Genomic DNA, 22116 nt, shown 5'->3' with positions numbered 1-22116 from the left:
ACCCACAATCCAGCAACCCCACAACTAAATCTATATTAGACATTTGCACCCAAAAGATATGGAAGAAGTTAACGATAGTAATTTTTAGAAATAGCAAGGATCTTGTAATAATGTCTGTAAACACAAGAAGAAATCAACTGCAGAATATCTATAAAATGGCAGAGTTGTGAATATAAATGAATTAAGCCACATTTTGGATGAATCCCAAAAACATGTAGAGCTAAGAGGAAATAACAAAAAAATTATATCACTTACGTAAATTTCAAAACCAAGTAAAACTAAATAATATGTTGTTTAGGGATGCGGGGGGGGGGGGGCGGCTGAGTGGTTGAGTGTCTGCCTTTGGCTCAAGTTGTGACCCTGGGGTCCTGGGATCGAATCCCACGTCAGGCTCCCTGCATGGAGCCTGCTTCTCCCTCTGCCTGTGTCTCTGCCTCTCTCTCTCTCTGTGTCTCTCATGAATAAATAAAATCTTTTAAAAAAAAAAATACGTTGTTTAGGGATACATATGGTAACATACATAAGAAAAGCAAAAGAACCAGTTAATACAAAATGTAGATTACAGATTACCTCTGTGGTGGAGGGAGTAAGCTGTAACCCGGGAGAACACAGGAGGGCTTCAGTTATTTTGTGGGATAATTACTTATTATTTTGTGAGATACCTTCTCTGCAAGGATGATGTACTTCACAATAAAAGTTCTTTGTTTTGTTTTGTTTTTTTTTTTAAGGGGAAACACAAAAACTAAGTCACAGATGGAAATGCATAAAGAGCAATTCATGGGGACACCAGGGTGGCTCAGCAGTTTAGCGCTGCCTTCAGCCCAAGGCCTGATCCTGGAGTCCCGAGATCGAGTTCCACGTCGGGGTCCCTGCATGGAGCCTGCTTCTCCCTCTGCCTGTGTCTCTGCTTCATTCTCTGTGTCTCTCATGAATAAATAAAATCTTTAAAAAAAAAAAAAAAGGCAAATCACGTAGGAGCCGAATTTATGAACTACGGAATACACATACTTCTCTCACATTTAATATGCAATCCTGACCTTTCCACAAATAATTCTACATTTTTTGGGGAAAAAAATTAAATGAAAAACTTAAAATTCACCCAAAAAAGTTTTCATGGTGACCTATATGCACCCACATTTCCCCAAGAAGGCCAAATCTTCTAACTACTATGTATGAAGTTCCTGGTTATCTGGTCTCTATAAACTTTTTAAAAGAGTCTTTCTAGGGCAGCCCGGGGGTTCAGCGGCTTAGCACCTGCCTTCAGCCCAGGGCGTGACCCCGGGGTTCCGGGATCGAGTCCCACATCGGGCTCCCCGCATGGAGCCTGCTTCTCCCTCTGCCTGTGTCTCTGCCTCTCTGTGTCTCTCATGAATAAATAAATAATTTTTTTTTTTTTTAAAAAAGAGTCTTTCTAGTTACATTCAGCAAACAAGTGCAAGTCCCTTTATCCATCTACCGTAAGAACGGGCGGCCTCGTCACAGCTCTACCCCTGCTCCCGGGCCGTCGGCGCGCACCCCTGTACCCGGCCTACCTACCCTGCGGTCCGCGGGCAAACACCTTTGCAACCCAAGCAACCACAGACACAAAATGCTGCGTTTTCTCGTCCCCTCACGCAAGGAACACCGTAGCTGCCAGGGGCTTCCCAGGGCAGGCGCAGGGGCACGGACGACCGGCCTCCACCGGGAAGCACCGGGAAAGGCGGTCCCGGCCTCCAGGGAGGAGACTGCGGGCAAACGCCGAGTTTAACTTGTGCCTCTTCTGGAATCCGACACTCGCTTAATTCCCTGGCGGCGGCGGCACCGAGCCCACCTTTACAGGCCCCCACGTGGTCCCCGGGCCCCTTCCCTTTCCTTCCGCCGCCTCCGCACGGCCAGAGCATACCCCCCCCCCCCCCCCCCCCCCCCGGCCCGCGCTCCGCCGCCGCACCTGCCGCCGCACCTGCTGCAGCCCGGCCGGCCCCGGGGCCTCCACGCGGCCGACTCTTCCTCCGTCCCGCGGCGCAGGGCGCTCCCCGAGGACCCCCCATCCCCACGGAGCCCCCCATCCCCACGGAGCCCCCCTCCCCACGGGGCCCTCCTCCCCGAGGGCCTTGCTCCCCACGGAGCCCCCTCCCCGAGGCCGCCCTCCCCATGCAGCCCCTTCCCCACGGAGCCCCCCTCCCCACGGAGCCCCCTCCCCGAGGCCCTGCTCCCACGCAGCCCCCCCTCCCCACGGAGCCCCCCTCCCTGAGGTGCCCCTGCCCCCCACGGAGCCCCCTCCCCGAGGCCCCCTCCCCACGGAGCCCCCCCTGCCCCCCACGGAGCCCCCCTTTCCGAGGCCCTGCTACCCACGCAGCCCCCCCTCCCCACGGAGCCCCCCTCCCTGAGGCCCCCCTCCCCACTGAGCCCCCCTCCCCGAGGCCCCCCTCCCCACTGAGCCCCCCTCCCCGAGGCCCTGCTCCCCACGAAGCCCCCCTTCCCGAGGCCCTGCTACCCACGGAGACCCCCCTCCCCACACAGCCCCTTCCCCACGGCCCCCCTCCCCACGCAGCCCTTTCCTCACAGAGCCCCCTCGCCGAGGCCCTGCTCCCCACGCAGCCCCCCCCCCACGGAGCCCCCCTCCCCGAGGCCCTGCTCCCCACGGAGCCCCCTCCCCGAAGCCGCCCTCCCCATGCAGCCCCTTCCCCACGGAGCCCCCTCCCCACGGCCCCCCTCCCCACGGAGCCCCCCTCCCCACGCAGCCCTTTCCCCACAGAGCCCCCTCGCCGAGACCCTGCTCCCCACGCAGCCCCCCCACGGAGCTCCCATCCCCGAGGCCCCCCTGCTCCCCACGCAGCCCCCTCCCCGAAGCCGCCCTCCCCATGCAGCCCCTTCCCCACGGAGCCCCCTCCCCACGGAGCCCCCCTCCCCACGGAGCCCCCCTCCCCACGCAGCCCTTTCCCCACAGAGCCCCCTCCCCACGGCCCCCCTCCCCACGCAGCCCCCCCCACGGAGCTCCCCTCCCCGAGGCCCCCCTGCTCCCCACGGCCCCCCTCCCCACGGAGCCCCCCTCCCCACGCAGCCCCGTCCCCGAGCACCCGGCCCCGCCCGGCCACCGCGGCCTCCCCGGCCGAGCCCACGGGGGAACCCGCTAGGCCCCGACACCAGGCCCCGCGCCGCCGGCCGCCCGTCCTCCTCACCGTGCCGTCCCCGGGGCCCTCCTCTCGGGCCCCCTCCTCTTCCTCACCGGCCGCGGCCTGCAGCCCCGCGTCGGGGAGCCCCAACGGCTCTAGGGGCGCGGGCTGCAACTGCCGCGGGGCGTCGGGAGGTGCCTGCTCCATCGCTGCAGGTCGGCGCGGCGCCCCACTGCGCCTGCGCCGCCGCGCCTCGCGCCCCGGCCCCGCCCTCCTGGCTCCGCCCCCTTCCTGGCCCCGCCCCCGGCCCCAACGCCGACCGCCCGCGGGCGGAGAGGCTCCGGGGGCTGGAGCTGCTCGGCTGCTGAGCGGGGGGCGGGAAGGGGGGGTGGGGGGCGGAGGGGCGGGGGGTGAACACCGAGGGCAGCCTGCAGCCATCGCGGCTGGCCGGCCGCGACAAGAAATGGGATCTCAACAGAGATCGGAGGCCGCAGTCTCACCTCCTCGCCCTCCGCCTCTGGGTCTCCCGCCTGGCCGGTTCCAACTGAAAACTTTCAGCAGGTGGAGCAACACATTCAGCAAAAAGGCAGCACCTGCGAGTTTTTGGAGACAAGTGAGGAAGTGGAGCGCTTGGCACAAGCGGCGCTTGAAATCTGTTGAGCTTCATGAAACCCTGGAGATCTCTGATCATTTTCTTTTTTTTGTTTTTAAGATTTTATTTATTTATTCATGAGAGACACACACACAGAGAGAGAGAGAGGCAGAGACCCAGGCAGAGGGAGCAGCAGGCCCCATGCAGGGAGCTGGGTGCGGGACTCGATCCCAGGACCCCGGGTCACGCCCTGGGTAGAAAGCAGGCGCCAAACAGCTGAGCCCCCGGGGATCCCCCCTGAGCATCTTCTATAACCATCTCCTACCGAATTTTCAGAACCCACTTCCTTGACAAGCACTCACCGTGGTTACCTAAGGGGAAATGCTCACTGGGTGCACCAGGCTGTGTGGTAGCTCGGGTTCCTTCCATACCAAGTCTGGTCGTCAATTTTTCAAGGACAGAAAGCGATCTTTCTGCCCAAATCCTTAGCTGTTTCAAGCTGTAACATTCCATTTGCTCTTCCTGGATTCCTTTCTCTGCCCCGTCCCTCCACCCGGCGAGTTTCCCATTCATCCCTAAAACCTCAAGTCATAAAGTCCAAATGCTAATATCACTTTGTTAATAAATGGGTAAAGACCTTTCTCGTATTATTTTACAATTTATTTACATGTCTATCTGCCCCAACTGGAGTTTGGACTTTTTTTAAGGCAAGGGACCTGTCTTTTTTTTTCCCTCTCTGGCCATTTACTCATCTTTCAAATGTCATTTTGTCAGTTTATCAAGGATTACTCATGCTAGGCAAATTCTCAGGAAACATTTTTTTTTAAAGATTTTATGGGGATCCCTGGGGGGCTTAGCAGTTTGGCACCTGCCTTTGGCCCAGGGCATGATCTTGGGGTCCCAAGATTGAGTCCTATGTCAGGCTCCCGGCATGGAGCCTGCTTCTCACTCTGCCTGTGTCTCTGCCTCTCTCTCTCTCTCTCCCTCTCTGTGTCTCATGAATAAATAAATAGAATCTTTAAAAAATAATAATAATAAATAAAAATAAAAGATTTTATTTGTGAGAGGGAGAGAGAAAGGGCGCCCAAGAGTGGGGAGCAGCAAAGGGAGAGGCAGACACAGGCACCCCACTCAGAACTCTGGGATCGCTACCTGAGCCAAAGGCAGATGCTCAACCAGGTGAGCCACCCAAGGCACCCCAGGAAACATTTTTTTTTAAGATTCTATTTTTAATTATTTATGATAGACATAGAGAGAGAGAGAGGCAGAGACACAGGCAGAGGGAGAAGCAGACTCCATGTGGGGAGCCCGATGTGGGACTCGATCCCTGTCACCCGGGATCCTGCCCTGAGCCGAAGGCAGATGCTCAACCGCTTAGCCACCCAGGCGTCCCAAAAATTACTATAATTTAACATTATTATTCTCTATAGTTATAAATTTTAAAGATTTTATTTATTTATTCATTTGAGACAAAGAGGAAGAGAACACAGGTAGAGGGAGGGGGACAGAGGGGGAGGGAGAGGGAGAAGCAGACACCCCACTCGGCAGGGAGCCTGATGTAGAGCTTGATGCCAGGACCCTGGGATCACGACCTGAGCTGCAGGCAGATACTTAACCAACTGAGCTACCCACGTGCCCCAAGATTTTATTTTTAATAATTTCTACACCCAACATTGGACTCAAAACCCTGAGATCAAGAGTTGCTCCACTGACTGAGCCAGTCACACATCCCTCTATACTTACCAATTTAAGTTGATTTCAAGCTTTACCTTTATATACAACATTGCCATGACCATCCCTCTATATTAACATCTTTGTGTACCTAAACTGTTAGTTCCTTAAGCTAAATAGGAATTGGGAGATTTTAAGAAAAATTGTATTTAAGCTTTGATAGTGCATGAGGAATTATTTCTGCTCTATTATAAAATACAATATTCCTCAAAAATTATTTGTATCCACTAGATAATATGTCTCACCTTTGGGGCTGCCTATAAGCTAACACTCTTTTTGACAGAGACAATAACTAGTGTTTAAAAAGCCTAGGGTAGGGACGCCTGGGTCGCTCAGAGGTTGCGCATCTGCCTTTGGCCTAGGGTGTGATCCTGGGGTCCTGGGGATCGAGTCCCCACATTGGGCTTCCTGTGAGGAGCCTGCTTCTCCCTCTGCCTGTGTTTCTTTGTCTCCCATGAATAAATAAGTAAAATCTTAAAAAAAAAATAAGTAAAATCTTTAAAAAGCCTAGGATAGGAGAAGAGGTGGTGTCTGCAACTTCTTCACCATCTTTTGCACAACCTGCCATGCGGTTTTATGGGTTTCTTTAAATTCAAACGTCAAACATCTTTTTAAATTTTTATCTTATTTTATTTTAAAATAAAGCTCCATGCCCAATGTGGGGCTTGAACTCATGACCCTGAAATCAGGAGTCACATGTTCTACTGCCTGAGCCAGCTAGGCAGCCCTGGCCTGAAGCTTTTTTTTTTTTTTTTTTTTTTAATGTATATGGCGTTTTTTTGTTTTTTTTTTTTTAATTTTTATTTATTTATGATAGTCACACAGTGAGAGAGAGAGAGGCAGAGACACAGGCAGAGGGAGAAGCAGGCTCCATGCACCAGGAGCCTGACGTGGGATTCGATCCCAGGTCTCCAGGATCGCGCCCTGGGCCAAAGGCAAGCGCCAAACCGCTGCGCCACCCAGGGATCCCTGTATATGGCGTTTTAACATACATTTTCATGATGCTCCTTGCAAGAGAAACATTATTTCCCCCATTTCACGGGGAAAGAAGCAGGCTTGGGTAACGTTTGACACACAGTGATCAAATAAGGGGAAGACCTGAGATTCAAACACAGACTTATAGGACATCAGTATCCAAGCATTTGGGCCATGCTGCTCTGCATGGAGGAGAGGAAGAAGAGAGACTCTTCTGGGAAAGGAGGAAAATAATTGGCAGAAATTGAGGTTTGATTTCTTACCACATAACCTAGAGGTAGAAGTATATTTCTTTGGAAGATAAAGGAAAAGTCACTCTAGTCTGGCTGAAGATTGGGAAAGTCCAATGCTAACTCTATAGACATTTTGGATACAGATGCTCCCTATTCTTCAGATCGACAGAGTAAGCATAGCCACCCCCCCCACACACCCCTTACTGAGGGAGGGCTTGAAGTTATTCCCTCCAGGTGAATGGGAAAGGTCTCAGGAGGAGGGATGACTCGCCAGGCTGGCCCTAAGGATGAGTCAACCTCTGTGGGGACACATTCCCCACGTCATCCAGCCAGAGGAACTTCAGTATCCTTCTATCTGAATGGCGTGATCTATATTTCCAGTTTGTTATGAATTTAACAAGTATGTATTGAGCTCCTGTGTTAGCCAAAGAACACCATGGAACACCTATTCTCTGCTCCTCACCATCCAGGTTCGGTTACCCACTCCCCGAGATTCCCCTGCTATCTTCCTGGCCACCCAGGGTTTCTGAAGGTCATGTTCTTCTTCCTCCCAAACTACAAACAACTTCTCCTTCAACCCTGACCAGCAACCAGCCCCAGCCCCACCTCATCTCTCACTTTAGTGTCAGTGTGGATGACATTCATCCTTGCTCACAGCGTAATATCTAATTTGCCCTTTCCCATTAATATTACCCCCTTCCTTTCTAGCAAACTCCCCATTGTGTGAAGCCTCCTTTGGGAACCAAGTCTTAGTATGTTCCTTCCAGGCTCTCACTGCAGTTGAAGAGCTCCGACTCTTCTTTTGCTACCTGTGGGCAAATTACTTCAACTCAGCCATTCGGATTCTGAAAGTCCCGGAACTTTGAATCTTGGGTCAAAAGGGATGCTGGAGATTAGAGTCACCATCAGGCCAGTCATGGTGCAAGGGTCAAATTGTTCTCAAGCCATGAATTTCCTATAGGTTCTGTGCCAAGTCTCCAGAGCTACCCTGATTCTAAAATTTTCTACCCCCAGATCACCTGCCTTAATTCTGTGAGTTCCTGATACCTTTCCAGGATTTTCTCTGTTTGATATGACTAGTATTTGGTTTCTGTTTTATGCAGCATAGAGCCACAACTGACATAGTGAAGCTCCTATCTATTCAACTAAGCACGCAATAAATATTTATTAGACACCTGCCCAGGCAATCTCATTGTCTGCCAAAGTGATCATCTAAACTGATTCATGGCTGTATGCCTGTGGAGAAGATTGGAATATACATGCAAAACCTACAGAACCATACCCTAAACCCCTATGGCTTGAAAAACTCCCTGAAAATTCTACAGCAAGCCAGGCACTAGAATTTTCAGCAGCTAAAAATCATGAAAGTTGCCATGGGATAAAAATATTTCTCCCCAGGGCATCTGGTTGGCTTTAGTTAGTAGAGCATGAGACTATTGATCTCAAGGTTGTAACTTCAAGTCCTATATTGGATGTAGTTCTTAAAAATAAAATATTGGGGAAAAAATACTTCTCCCCCCCAAATTATTTTTTTTATAAAGATTTTGTTTATTTATTCATGAGAGACACAGAGAGAGGCAGAGACACAGGCAGAGGGAGAAGCAGGCTCCATGTAGGGAGCCTAGCTGGGGACTTGATCCTGGGCCTCCAGGATTAGGCCCTGGGCCGAGGGCAGGCTCTAAACCACAGAGTCACCCAGGCATCCCCCCTGTCAGATAATTTAAATACACTTTGATACAGGTCTTCTGAAGCAAATAGTTTTTTACAAGCAGGAAACTGAAACCAGATAGGTTGAGAGGGAGCTCTGTGGCAGGTCATCGGCCAAGGCGCTTTGGCGTAAGTGAATCTAATGGTGTCCATCAGCTAATATGGGTAACAGCCTATCTACAGGATAAATAGGATATTTTGCAAGCTCAGAAGAGCCTGGAGAATGACTCTAGAAATGGAGCGGGGGGGTTATATTCATAAGCTATCAGACCACCCGATCTTTATTTGAAATCTAGGGCTTCCTAAAAGTTCCTAAGGATTTATTACCTGATTCTGTGTGTGTGTGTGTGTGTGTGTGTGTGTGTGTGTGTGTGTTTTGGGTTTTGTTGTACTTTCTTTTTCAAAATCATACATCAATCGATTTGGGTGTTTTGTTTTTGGAGATTTTTTATGACTTCTTTATGACTTCTTAGAGGTCATAATTATTCCTCTCCCCACCATCCCAAGTAAATGTGTAGAGACTACTCTGAGAAGAATAAAATAGATCCCATTCAGGGGAAACTAGCCTAGAGGTTGCAGCATTGCCGCCAGAACAAAATCTCATCCAACTATGTTTGTTTATTCTGAACAAATTTAGTAGAAGGAGAGATCTAGGTACATGCATATGTAGCCACTGTTGTAACAGCGGGAACTGTTTTATATGGTGAGACATGCGGACACAGAAACGAGTGCCATCAAAGAAGTTTTTTAATGCCACAGATCCCTAAAAACAGGAGGCACAGCAATCCCAGGAATAGGGACCAGAGAGAGGCAGAGTTAGGGGGAAACAGCTCGGAGCCTTTATTGTGGTATCTGTGGGAAGAAATGTTGCCGCGGAGTATAAAAAGGTTTAGGATTGGCTAGCTTAAATAAATTCAGAGGGCTCCGGGGCTATAGGGGTTTCCCTAGTTGTCTGGCAGCTGGCCCTGGGGTGGTTAGGTAGGAGAACCGTGGCCTGGGGTATAGGAGCCCATAAAGGAGATGTTTGCGGTACGGGCTCTGGTTTGGTTGGTTTGCCTTTAAGCATAAGCTAGAAATTGGCTAGCCCTGGGAGGAGCAATCTCTCAAGGATCAGCAAGGTCCCCACGATGTTAAAGCACTAAAAATACAGAATAAAAAAGACACTATTTTCACAGCACACAAAGGCACAATACATTCACAGACACACAGACTTGCACTAACATTTACAGAGTCATAAGGTCACATATATAGTAACATCGGTCTACAAAAACGTAAAATCCCAATTAGATTAGAAGGAAGTTCAGAAGAAATCAAGTCCACCTTGCTCCCTGATGGTAAACTTCCTGCCAACAGGAAGGGTCCTGCCACCATAGAGCTATCCAGACTAGGGTTTGTAAACACCACCATGGACAAGAATTGCACTATTTCTTTTGATCATTAATTTTACTCTTGCTTCAGAAACAACATAAACCATCATTTTTAAAATTCAGGGTCTCAGTCAGTTGAGCACCCAACTCTTGATTGCGGCTCAAGTCATGATCCTGAGATCCACTCCTCGTCCACATTCAGCAGGGAGTCCCCTCCTGTCCCTCTCCCCCTACGTGGGCATGTGTGTGCATTCTCTTTCTCTCACAAAAATAAATAAATCATAATATCAAAATCCAGAAACAATCACTATCTCTATTTTTTTTATTTATTTTTTATTTATTTATGATAGTCACACAGAATGAGAGAGAGAGAGGCAGAGACACAGGCAGAGGGAGAAGCAGGCTCCATGCACTGGGAGCCCGACATGGGATTCGATCCCGGGTCTCCAGGATCGCGCCCTGGGCCAAAGGCAGGCGCTAAACCGCTGCGCCACCCAGGGATCCCACTGTCTCTATTTTTTGAACAGTCTTTCCCCACCATGGACATGTACACAAATATAATCCATAAAAATAAGAATAGGTCTTGTACAATGTTTTGGGGCATCTGGGTGGCTCAGTCGTTAAGCATCTGCCTTCAGCTCCAATTGTGATCCTGGAGTCCTGGGGTCGAGTCCCGCATGGGGCTCCCTGCTCAGTGGGGAGTCAGCTCCTCCCTCTGCCTCTCTCCCTGCTCATGCTCTCTCATATATAAATGAATGAATAAATGAATAAATGAATAAATAAATAAATAAATAAATCTTTTTAAAAAAATAAAACAATAAAAACTCCTGCACAATGTTTTTGTATGAAACCTGTTTTTTTACCCTCAATACTATGCACACCGACACTCACTCGGTCTTGCCCTTTGCCCATATAGGAAGCTGGATCTAAGAAAAGAGGGTGCATAAATCCCCACTTTTAACAGACATTGCCCAAGTATCCTCTGAACGGTTGTATATATTGTGTATCTTGAGCTGTCTCCAGAAAAACTTCAACTACTGTTAGCTCATATTTTAACAGATCTATTTATGTAGCCTGCATTTATATTCATAAAGGATATTGGTCTAGAATTACCTTTTTTTGTAATTTCTTTGTCAAGTCTTTTTTTTTTTTTAAAGATTTTATTTATTTATTCATGATAGTTACACACACAGAGAGAGAGAGGCAGAGACACAGGCAGAGGGAGAAGCAGGCTCCATGCAAGGAGCCCGACATGGGATTCGATCCCGGGTCTCCAGGATCGCGCCCCGGGCCAAAGGCAGGCGCCAAACCGCTGCGCCACCCAGGGATCCCTCTTTGTCAAGTCTTGATATTCAGGTACTACTGGCTACACAAAATGAGTTCAGAGTGTTACGTTCTCTATTTTTCAATAAAGTTTGTGTAAGGTTAGTGTTACCTCCTCCTCAAATTTCTCGTAGATCATCACTGAAACAGTAGGTGTGTGGAGCTTTCTTTGTGGGGAAAGTTTTGATAATTAAAATTCTTCCATAATAGATATACGGCTGTTCAGATTTTGTCTCATTTTGTGTCAGTTTGGGTAAAGTTCTACTTTTCAAGGAATTTGTTTCATCCAAACTTTCAAATTCATCTGTATAAATTTATTGTATTTTCTTATCCTTTTAATGTCTGCAGGATCTATACATAACTCCTTTTTAGTTCTGATATTTGTATTCTGTAACTTATATTCTCTTTTTTTTTTTTTTTCTTGGTCCATGAGGTTAGGGCTTCACAACTTTGTTGCTGGTTTTCTCAAAGAACCAACGTTTGGCTTTGATCCTTTTCTCTCTGGTTTCTCTTTATTCATTTCTGTTCTTTATTATTATTATTGTTATTAATTAATTTATTTTTCTTGTCTTGGGTTTACTTTTGCTTTAGTTTCTTGAGGTAGAACCTTAGGTCATTGATGATAAACGTTTCTTCTTCTTTTTTTAGTAGGTTCTACACCCAACATGGGTCTTGAATTCACAGCCCCTAGATCAAGAATCACCTGCTGTACCGACTGAGCCAGCCAGGCACCCCAAACCCTTCTTCTTTTTTAATATAAGCATTGAAAGGTAGAGGTTTCCTTCAAGAACTACTTTAGCTATATTCTACAAAAAAAATTTTTTTAAGCAATCTCTCTGTCCAATGTGGGGCTTAAACTCATGAGATGAAGAGTCTCATTCTCTACTGACTGAGACAGCCAGGCACCCCTTATATTCTATTAATTTTTTAAAAGATCTTATTTACTTATTCATGAGAGACACAGAGAGAGAGGCAGAGACACAGGCAGAGGGAGAAGCCGGCTCCATGCAGGGAGCCTGACGTGGGACTCGATCCCAACACCCCGGGATCTGATTTGAGCCCAAGGCAGATGCTCAACTGCTGAGCCACCCAGGTGCCCCTAAATAATTTTTTCTTAAGTATGGAAAGTCACCCTTTGGTATCCTTCCAAGTGGGAGGAACGTTCTTTATCTCTATAAACTCATCTCTAACATTTGAAATGTTACAATGAGCATCAGTTGGTTTTTCCATTAAAAAGCAAGGCATTTTAAAAGAAAAAAAGCGGGCAGCTATAAAGCTGGTGGCGGAGGGGAGGCCCGCGTACTGCCCTTTCGTGGCTCGCTCCTTTGCTCCCTTTCTGTGGTCACGGTCATGGTCACGTTGGGTGCCTGGAGGAGGAAACAGAGGGACAGACGTGGAGAGCACAGTGCTTAGTCGTCCCACAGCTCTCTCACCGCGCTGGGCCCTCCCTTTGAATGCAGAAGCCTGCTGGCCAAGAGCTGTGGGAACTGTTGCCTTGGGATCTATTGTCCTTCTCAATATGTTGATCAAGCAGAGTTGGCAAAACATGATGGTGTAGATGCTGGAAAGTCTACCCTCGGCTTGGGCCAGGCCAAGCTGGGCTTCTGCACACACAGAGAAGTTATCGGCTCTCTTTGCCGGACTGTGGTTCGGTCGTACGGAGACCCACAGCCTCTCGTAGGACTGCACTGGGCGCTGAGAAGTCGGAACAGAGAGCATCATCGACAGATCAAACCCCGTGCAGGCTACTTTGAGGCAGCTCTTAGAGGAGTCGGGAAGCGCAGGTATAGAAGGAATATATGCGTGCGGTGGAGGCGCAGCTGCGGTCTTCAGTGCAGGTAACTGGATTGGGTGCAGCTCCTGATGGACGGTAGGCCCTGGTGGTTGCGGGAGATGTTGCTGCATGTGGCCCAGGACGTGCTAGACCCACAGGTGGAGTGGGAGCTGTTGCTCTGCTAATCGGGCCAAATGGGCCTTTAATCTTTGGCCGAGGACTTGGTGGGACCCACGCAACATGCCTATGACTTCCACAGGCCTGACGTGCTTTCGGATTATCCCGTAGTGGATGGGAAACTCTCCATACAGCGCTACCCCAGCGGCCCGGACCGCTGCTGCACAGAGATAAAAATCGTGTCGCCAGTGGCCTGGAAGCCTTTGGGGATGTGAAATCAGCAGATGCCTGCCCCGACGGAGATGTGGCAAAGGCCTCTCTGGAGCCTTGAGCTGAGCCCCTCAATCAGAAAACCAAGGCATCTTTGCTCGTGTCGAATCAAAATGGAAATACGCACACATCGTGTTTCTGGCTCCCTCGGTTCTGTTCTAGCTCAGTCCTCCCCTCAGCAGCTGGCAGGAGGGAGGACTGGAGTGTTCTCTCACGGTTCCGGCGTGGCTGCTTCCCTGTGCTCCCTCGGTCACGCAAGACGCCACACCCGGGGCTGCTCTTGATAAAACAACAGCCAGTTTAGGTGACGTCAAATCGAGGCTTGGCTCAAGAACTTGTGGGGCAGCAGATGTCTTTGCTGAGAACACGAAGCTCAGGGAGGACACTCGTCACCTGGTCAGCTATATTCCTCAGGGGTCAGTAGACTCCCTCTTTGGAGGGACCTGGTACCTCGTCGGAGTGGACGGAGGCGCCTATGCCCGGCGTCCGTCGCCCAGTGGCGATACTCTGGGTGAAGGAGCAGGGCCCGGACGTTCCAGCGCAGCCCCTGAGCACATCCACGTCCTGCCGAGAAGGTGCCAGGCCTCCCTGCCCGGCAGCACAGCCCGGAGCCGCCGTCCCTAGTGAGGCCTACTTCCACCTCAGCGCGGGTTGGGGTCGGGGCCGGGGGGCCTGTGTGGGAACAGTTCTGGGAGCGGGACGTCTGGGGACAACTGTGAAGGATTATGCGTCGTGTAGCTTTTATGTGACTGACATGAAGCCTGGAAAACTATCGTGTTCTTGGCAGAGCCTCTGCCCAATTTGCTCACCCGCTTCCTACTGTGGTCCAGCCGGGGCCACACGCTCGGGAGTGATGCTGAAGGGCTCCGCACGCCTCGCCTCTCCGGCTATTCGTGTGGTGCAGCTTAGCTTCCAAATGTGGTGTCATGAACCGTGTGCTTCAGGCGAAGAAAGCATCAGACGTTTGTACTTTGAACCAACAAGCTTACTGAAGGTACCTGTGGTTTTTGGAAAGAAAAAAAAAGTTTCTAATTTAGGGGATGTAGTCCTAAAATGTGCTATGCACAAACCCTCTTTAAAAATGGCAAGACAAGCACACTCTTTTTTTCCTATAATTTATAAATCCTCAAGAGGGAGAAGAGTTGGGATGGTAATACTGGTTCTGGAAACTGGAATGCTGCTTCACGTGCAGGCCAGCGGTGTCAGTTATTGTAATGACCTCTGAACAGAGAGATGCCAGCACCGAGCAGACGTCTGGCACACACAGCGTGGTACATGGACTAAGGACGGAGCTCTGGGTCTGCTTCGGGCTCGCTGGTCCAAGGTGGAGATGGCAGTGCAGCGGTGTAAGGAAGCTGTTGCAATCCTTCTTTGCGCCATAAAGAATAAATGAAACATTTTTTTCTGGCTGTTTTTTAAAATTTTATTTTTTTTATTTTTATTTTTTTAAGATTTTATTTATTTATTCATGAAAGTCACAGAGAGAGAGAGGCAGAGACACAGGCAGAGGGAGAAGCAGGCTCCATGCAGGGAGCCCGACGTGGGACTCGATCCTGGGTCTCCAGGATCGTGCCCCGGGCCAAAGGCAGGTGCTAAACCGCTGCACCACCCAGGGATCCCTGTTTTTTAAAATTTTAAAACAAAATAGAAGGATGGGGTGCAGGACATTATTAGGTTACCTGTGATGCTTCAGTGCTATAAATTCAACTTACAGACTGACATAAATCCACGGGGTCAGTGTTCTTTTCCTCTTTTCTGGTATCTTTTCAATGAAAAGAAATAAAAGGGGCAGTCCGGGTGGCTCAGCAGTTTAGCGCCTCCTTCAGCCCAGGGCCTGATCCTGGAGACCTGGGATCCAGTCCCACGTCGGGCTCCCTGCATGGAGCCTGCTCCTCCCTCTGCCTGTGTCTCTGCCTCTCTCTCTCTCTCTCTCTCTCTCTCTCTCTGTCTCTCATGAAAAAATAAAATTTTTTAAAAATAAAATATTTTAAAAAATAAAAAAATAAAGATCAATGGGAAAATGGTGCATGTAATACTTTCACAAGTATTGTGAGTTTGGTATGTTTCAAAAAGAGTAATTTAACTTTTGGGTGTCAGGAAATGGGTTTTCCTCAAAGTCCATTCCTGGCAACGGGCAAGCCTCATAATATTGGCACAGAGCATTAACTGTACACCTTATTAACAGAGAGGTGAATAACTTTGGATAAAATTTTAGAGAAATAAAAAAAAAGAAAAAAAGCAATGATGATATTATGTAATAAGCATAGGAACACAGAGGAGCCCTCATCCAAACAGGAATGGTAGCAAGAGAAGGAAGAGGGAAGAATTTACATAGGTCAGGAGGTGGAGTGAGTGGGGTGTTAAGGGTCATGGAAGCACCGTGGGAGAAGCACTAAAGCATGAAACAGATATATTTTGGGCAAACATGATATTATCATGTCCCAGAGTATGAGGATGAGTCATACCGGGAAATGATGGAGAGATGGCAGGAAATAAAAGAGATGGCAGGAAATGATCCATTTAAGCACAACCATTAGGCATGGTCCAGGCTCGCTGGTTATCAAATATTTAGCAAATAATATTAACTGAATTATATAGGACAAGTCTCTCCTTTTGGCCTCAGAATTCATACTCACCTGCACACTTCAATTCACCTCCACTATTTTTTTTTAAGGTTTTACTTATTTACTCATGAGAGACAGAGACAGAAAGAGAGAGAGAGAGAGGCAGAGACACAGGCAGAGGGAGGAGCAGGCTCCATGCAGGGAGCCTGATGAGGATTCGATCTCGGGACTGCAGATTCGTGAGCTGAGCTAAAGACAGACACTCAACCACTGAGCCAGCAAGGCATCCCTGTCTCGTTATCTCCAACTCTCTCTCAAATAAAGTCTCAAAAAACAAAAAAAGGTAGTCCTTTAAAACAAAACAAAAATGGCTTCAGCTTCTCAACTCCAGTCCCTAGCTTTCCTACTACCTTGAGCCAACCATGATAGGATTTTTCCAGAATTGGAATTACTTGTTTTTAGAAATATTTCAGCCTGGTATCTGGGCTGCACAATATCATCCCAATTTGGAAGAAGCTACATACAACGCAGGCTACCTAAAGGTCTGCTCGCAGAACAGGTCTAAAGGGAGTAAGTATAAATTTTCCCCAAAGCTCACCTAAATGGAAAATTCAGTTTCAAATGTTTAAGAGAAATGCCTATTTTTAACAGTAAACTTGATTAAAATTATAAAAAGTCAAAAGTTCTGATGGGCCAGACCTTACAGCTAAGAGCTTGCCCAAAGTAATAGAGTAAATACTGAAACCTAAGATTTCTGACTCCCTGCTTAAGTACTCTCTCCTTTATTGCACTTGAGGGTAGTTCTGAAAACCAGGACAATTGGAAAGTAACCGTGGGGTCCCTGGGTAGCTCAGTTGGTGAAGCGTTTTTGGCTGAGGTCATGAGCTCAGGGTTACAATTTCAAGTCCTGGGGCTCCACTTGGTGGGGAATCTGCTTCTCTCCCTTTCTTTCTGTCCCTACCCCAGCTCATGAGCCGTCTCTCTCTAAAATAAATAAATGAATCTTAAAAGTAAAAGAGGAAAATATAAAAAAATAAAAAAAAACATTATAACAACTGTGAATGGAAATATAAATCTCAAGTTACCACTGCTTTTAAATAGCCAAGGGAACATGGATACTCTAGCTCTGAGCCCTGTTTAACTAGAATCTTACTATAACAAAAATAAAGTTTTTCAGAGAGTACATTCTGTATGATTACATTGTATGAAGTCCAAAATAAGCAAAACTAATATTCTGTGATAGAAATGAGAACAGTTACCTCTGGCAGGGTGGAGGATTTGACTACAGGGGGTCCTGAGGGAACTTTTGGAGTTAAGGGAAAAGTTCTTTTTTTATTTTTATTTTTATTTTTTAAAGATTTTATTTATTTATTCATGAGAATACACAGAGAGGAGAGAGAGAGGCAGAGACACAGGCAGAGGGAGAAGCAGGCTCCATGCAGGGAGCCTGATGTGGGACTCGATCCCGAGTCTCCAGGATCACGCCCTGAGCTGTTGGCGGCGCTAAACCGCTGAGCCGCCGGGGCTGCCCCTATTTTTATTTTTAAAAGTTTTTTTTTTTTTGTTTTAAGATTTTTTATTTATTCATGAGTGACACAGAGAGAAAGGCAGAGACATAGGCAGAGGGAGAAGTGGGCGAAGAGAAGAGTTCTATATCTTGATGTGATGTATTACATGGGTACATACAATTGTCAAAACTCACTGAATTGTACACTTAAGGTACATACACTTTATTAATAATACATTAAACCTTGATTAAAGAGAACTTGAATGAAATTCATTTGAAAACCAAGTGAAAGTTGCTTACTCTGAGATGCAACTTTTGGCCTAATACAGAGCCAACCATTCATCTATAGTCCTTTGAATACGTATGTGATTGGTTCACCAGTGATTCATTATTCACCAAAGGAAGGAAGGGCTCAATAAATTTGGAGACCTGGAACATCTTTGTGTCATTTCTTCAGTATGTCTGGGTTTTGCAGGAACTCATCAAGCTCTTAGCAGTGATCTGCTCTCACAGTTGGCATGCTAATACTTTGTATATTTGAGAGATGATTTGCAGTTAAAGCATTTATTCATCCATCACCATGCTGAGCTTCAAAACACCTTATATAAGGCAGGTAAAATAAGTTTTGTTATTCTTCATTTTACAGTTTGTGAAAGTTAAATAAAAAAGATCCCACAGCTATTATTTTTTAAATTCATAATCGTCCCTTGTGTCCTCCCCCGCACCCCCACCCAGCTATTAAAAGACAGAGCTGAAATGTCAAGTCAGGTTCAAGGAATTTGAAATTAGATATGTAGAATTTTTTCCACTATTTCATTGCAGAAGAATCTAGGTCTCTCAGAGTAAGAACTAGATTCAGAATGACAATACTGTGACTTCCAGGAACACAGTGAATTCAGTATCATAATGCACGGCCAGATTAGGATAAGGCAAAGCAAGGTACTCAGGGTGCAAAATTTAAGAAGGTATCTCTCAGGTTCAGGCACGTACCAATCCTTCTTGGATGTTAACATAATCTTGTTGTTAACAATTTAAGGAAACTCTTAGAGGTAGGTTAGATGACTAATGTCTCATAAATGGAAAATAGCAGAACAAAAAATTAAGAAGGGGACTTTAGGGGGCACCCAGGTGGCTCAGTGGTTGAGCATCCGCCTTTGGCTCAAGTCGTGATCCCGGGGTCCTGGGATTGAGTCCTGCATCGGGCTCCCTGCAGGGAGCCTGCTTCTCCCTCTGCCTAGGTCTCTGCCTCTCCCTGTGTCTCTCATGAATAAATAAATAAAATCTTAAAAAAACAAGGGAGGGCTTTAAGCTTCAAATTCTACTAGGGCTACTCTTCAATAATGCTTTGTGATTTAGCCATAAGGAGGATTAAGACCATGAGGTTTTTAATTTATTATACTTTTAATAAACAATTGACCAAATGGCTTTCAAATTCAAATGCAAAATTGGGCAACAATAACCATCCAACAATTCCTTTTGTTTTATTTATTTATTTATTTATTTATTTATTTATTTATTTATTTATTTATTTATTTATTTATTTATGATAGTCACACACAGAGAGAGAGAGAGGCAGAGACACAGGCAGAGGGAGAAGCAGGCTCCATGCACCAGGAGCCTGACGTGGGACTCGATCCCGGGTCTCCAGGATCTAGCCCTGGGCCAAAGGCAGGAGCCGAACCGCTGGGCCACCCAGGGATCCCCATCCAACAATTCCTGATTAAAAACTCTCAGCAGGGCAGCCTGGGTGGCTCAGTGGTTTAGCGCCACCACCTGCAGCCCAGGGCCTGATCCTGGAGACTGGGGGATCGAATCCCACATCGGGCTCCCTGCATGGAGCCTGCTTCTCCCTCTGCCTGTGTCCCAGCCTCTCTCTCTCTCTCTCTGTGTCTCTCATGAATAAAATCTTAAAAAAAAAAAAAAAAAAAAAACCTCTCAGCAAAGTAGGAACTGAATTTCCTCAAACTGATACAGTTTCTATGAACTCTACAGCTAATGTCATACTTATTAAAGACTGCTTTGCTCTAAGATCAGGAACAAGGCAAGATGTCTGCTCTCTCTACTTCTATTTGATTTTGTACTGGAGGTTCTAACCAATGCAATACAGCAAGAAAAGCAAATAAGGCATTCAGATTGGAAAAGAAGAAAAAAAACTGTCTTTATTCAAAGATGACAAGAACTTCTATGTAGAAAATTATAAGGAATCTACAGAAAAGCTATGAGGGATAATGAGTTAATAAGCAAGGCTGTAGGATACAAGCTCAATATACAAAAATAAATTGTACTTCTTGTATATATTAGCAACAAACAAAAACTGAAAATGTTATTTTTAAAGATTTTATTTATTCATGAGATACATGGAGAGAGAGGGAGAAGCAGGCTCCATGCAGGAGCCCGATTTGGGACTTGATCCTGCGTCTCCAGGATCACACTCCGGGCTGAAGGCGGCGCTTAACAGCTGAGCCACCCAAGCTGCCCTGAAAATGTTTTAAAATGTCATTTATAAAATTAAAAAATATAAAACACTTAGAGATAACGCCAAGAAATGTAAACCTGTATAATAACCACAAAATATTGCGAGAGAAATTCAAGAAGACTGAAATAAATGGAGAACTACACTGTATTCACAGTTCAGAAGACTCAATGTTGGTAAGATGTCATTCTCTCCTAACTGACCTATAGACTGAGATAGCAACAAAATCCCAGCAGGCTTTTTTTAAATAGAAATTGACAAGCTTATCCTAAGATTTATATGGAAATGCAAACTAGAATAGCCAAAACAACTTTGAAAAAAACAAAACAAAACTGGAGGACTTGACACTATCTGACTTTAAGATTATGAAGCTAGGGGCAGCCCAGGCGGCTCAGTGGTTTACAGCCACCTTCGGCCTAGGGCCTGATCCTGGAGACCTGGGATCGAGTCCCATGTCGTGCGCCCTGCATGGCGCCTGCTTCTCCCTCTGCCTGTGTCTCTGCCTCTCTGTCTCATGAATAAACAAAATCTTAAAAAATAAAAAGATTATGAAGTCATAGTCATTGAGATAGTGCAGTATTGGTATAAAGAGAGAAACCAATTTGATGTAACAAAACAGGGTCTATAGTAGACCCACACATTTATAATCAGTTGATTTTAGATGAAGGTGTAAAGGTAATTCAATAGATAAAGGATAGTCTTTTTTTTCTTCAAATATAATTGATATACAATTTCCTATTAGTTTCAGATGTCCCTCATACTAATACAGCATCTTTTTTTTGTTTTGAAGTTATTTAATTAAGTTGCTTTTTTCCTCTGATGTGTTGCTCGGGAATGTGCTTTTAATAGCTTCCAGAAAAGGAAGGACAAAGTTGTCTAGGACAATTGCTAGGACAAAGTAGTTTTAAAATGTTGCATGTCAGTTTTGTCTTTTGGCTGGGGATAAAATTCTAGGCAAAATTAGAGGGATTTTCCTTTTGCCTTTTAGCTTTCAGTAATGTTGAGAAGGGTTCTCTTTATTTTTAGCATTAGGAAATTTCATTATGATGTGCTTTGGTTTGGGCTTTTTTTTTTTCCTAGTAGGCTTCATGCCCAACATGGGCCTTGAACTCATGACCTTGAGATCAAGTCACAAGCTCTACCAACTAAGCCAGTCAGATATTTTTCCCTTACTGTGTAGGATATTCATGGCATTTTCATTTGGATTCATGTTACCCAGCTCTGGGAAGTTTCCCTGCCTTCTACATATATATGTATGATTTTTCAGTATTTTTCCTTCCATTGGTTAATTCCTTGAATCTCAGTTACTAGCTGTAGGTTAGATTTCCTGGATTGCTCTTCTAATTTTCCTATTTTTCGCCTATGTCCATCTTTTGTCCTTTTGTTCTATTTGCCGAGAGCTTTTTCTTATCTTCTAGAACTTCTGTTGTGATTAATTTGAGCTATCATATTTTTAATTTTCAAGACCTGTTCTTATTCTCCCAGTCCATTTTATTTTTAAAAAAATTATTTTTGGTGGGCAGCAAAGTTTCTGGAGTGATAATCAGCAAAGTTTGTTAAGAGTACAAAGCTCCCGATGAGGGAGGGGACCCGAGGGTTGCCCCTGAACAGTCCCCTTTAAAGATAGCATTTTGAGAGGTGGCTAGGTGGCTCAGTTGGTTGTGTCCAACTCTTGATCTCAGCTCAGGTGTCAATCTCATAATTGTGAATTAAAGCTCGACATTGGGCTCCACACTTAATGTGGAGCCTACCTAAAATATTTAAAAAGATAACATTTTACTCATGTTTCATAGAAGTAAGATCATCGCTCATGTCAGATTTAATTTTTTCTGAATTTATTTCCTACCATTTTCCAAATTATGTTTCTTCAAATTTTTTTCCTGTTTAACCATTTTTATTCATGTTGGAATCTTTCCTCAAATGTCTGATTATTAGCAGTTAAAATGAGATGTCTAATTGTCTATATATACAGTCTTTTGGTGGGAATATGGATATGTAGTTTCTTGGTGAAAGGGTAGAGGATTGTATCTTAGGAGCTGCTGACTTGGCTTTAATTAACAGGGTTGTCAGCTGAGAATTTTTTTTGTTAGTGGACCCTCCAAATATTATCTGTAGTACTTTTATCTGGAGTTGTGCCCCCCAAAAGAGTATTTTAATCTCTTGCCTAAAGGTATAAAGCCTGACTGCCAATATTTTGGGAATATGACACGGGAAGGGTCTGTGAGGTCTCATCCTTTAGCATGTAGACTTTTAACTTGTTCCTCATTTTATCAACTTACATTCCTGAATTGGAAATCTCTCTGGGGATCCCTGGGTGGCGCAGTGGTTTGGCGCCTGCCTTTGGCCCAGGGCGCGATCCTGGAGATCCGGGATCGAATCCCACGTCGGGCT

At 46.3% G+C, this 22116-nt stretch overlaps 1 protein-coding gene and 1 pseudogene across 1 annotated transcript in view; one reads left to right on the top strand and one right to left on the bottom strand.

The window, feature by feature from the left end:
• SNX4 (sorting nexin 4) overlaps positions 1-3313 on the bottom strand; it is a 70267-nt gene extending 66954 nt beyond the window's left edge. Inside the window, exon 1 of the mRNA XM_055316352.1 lies at positions 3159-3313. Coding sequence (XP_055172327.1) covers positions 3159-3299 — 141 coding nt within the window. The 5' untranslated portion in view covers positions 3300-3313. The remainder of the gene's footprint in view (positions 1-3158) is intronic.
• Positions 3314-11685: 8372 nt separating this feature from the next.
• Positions 11686-14173, top strand: LOC129504029 (hydroxymethylglutaryl-CoA synthase, cytoplasmic-like; annotated as a pseudogene).
• The last annotated feature ends 7943 nt before the right edge of the window (positions 14174-22116 follow it).

Source organism: Nyctereutes procyonoides, unplaced genomic scaffold, assembly GCF_905146905.1.
Source record: "Nyctereutes procyonoides isolate TBG_1078 unplaced genomic scaffold, NYPRO_anot_genome, whole genome shotgun sequence".
Classification (NCBI taxonomy): Eukaryota; Metazoa; Chordata; class Mammalia; order Carnivora; family Canidae; genus Nyctereutes; species Nyctereutes procyonoides.
Note: the sequence above shows the minus strand (reverse complement) of the source record. Positions and strands in the feature narration are given on the sequence as shown.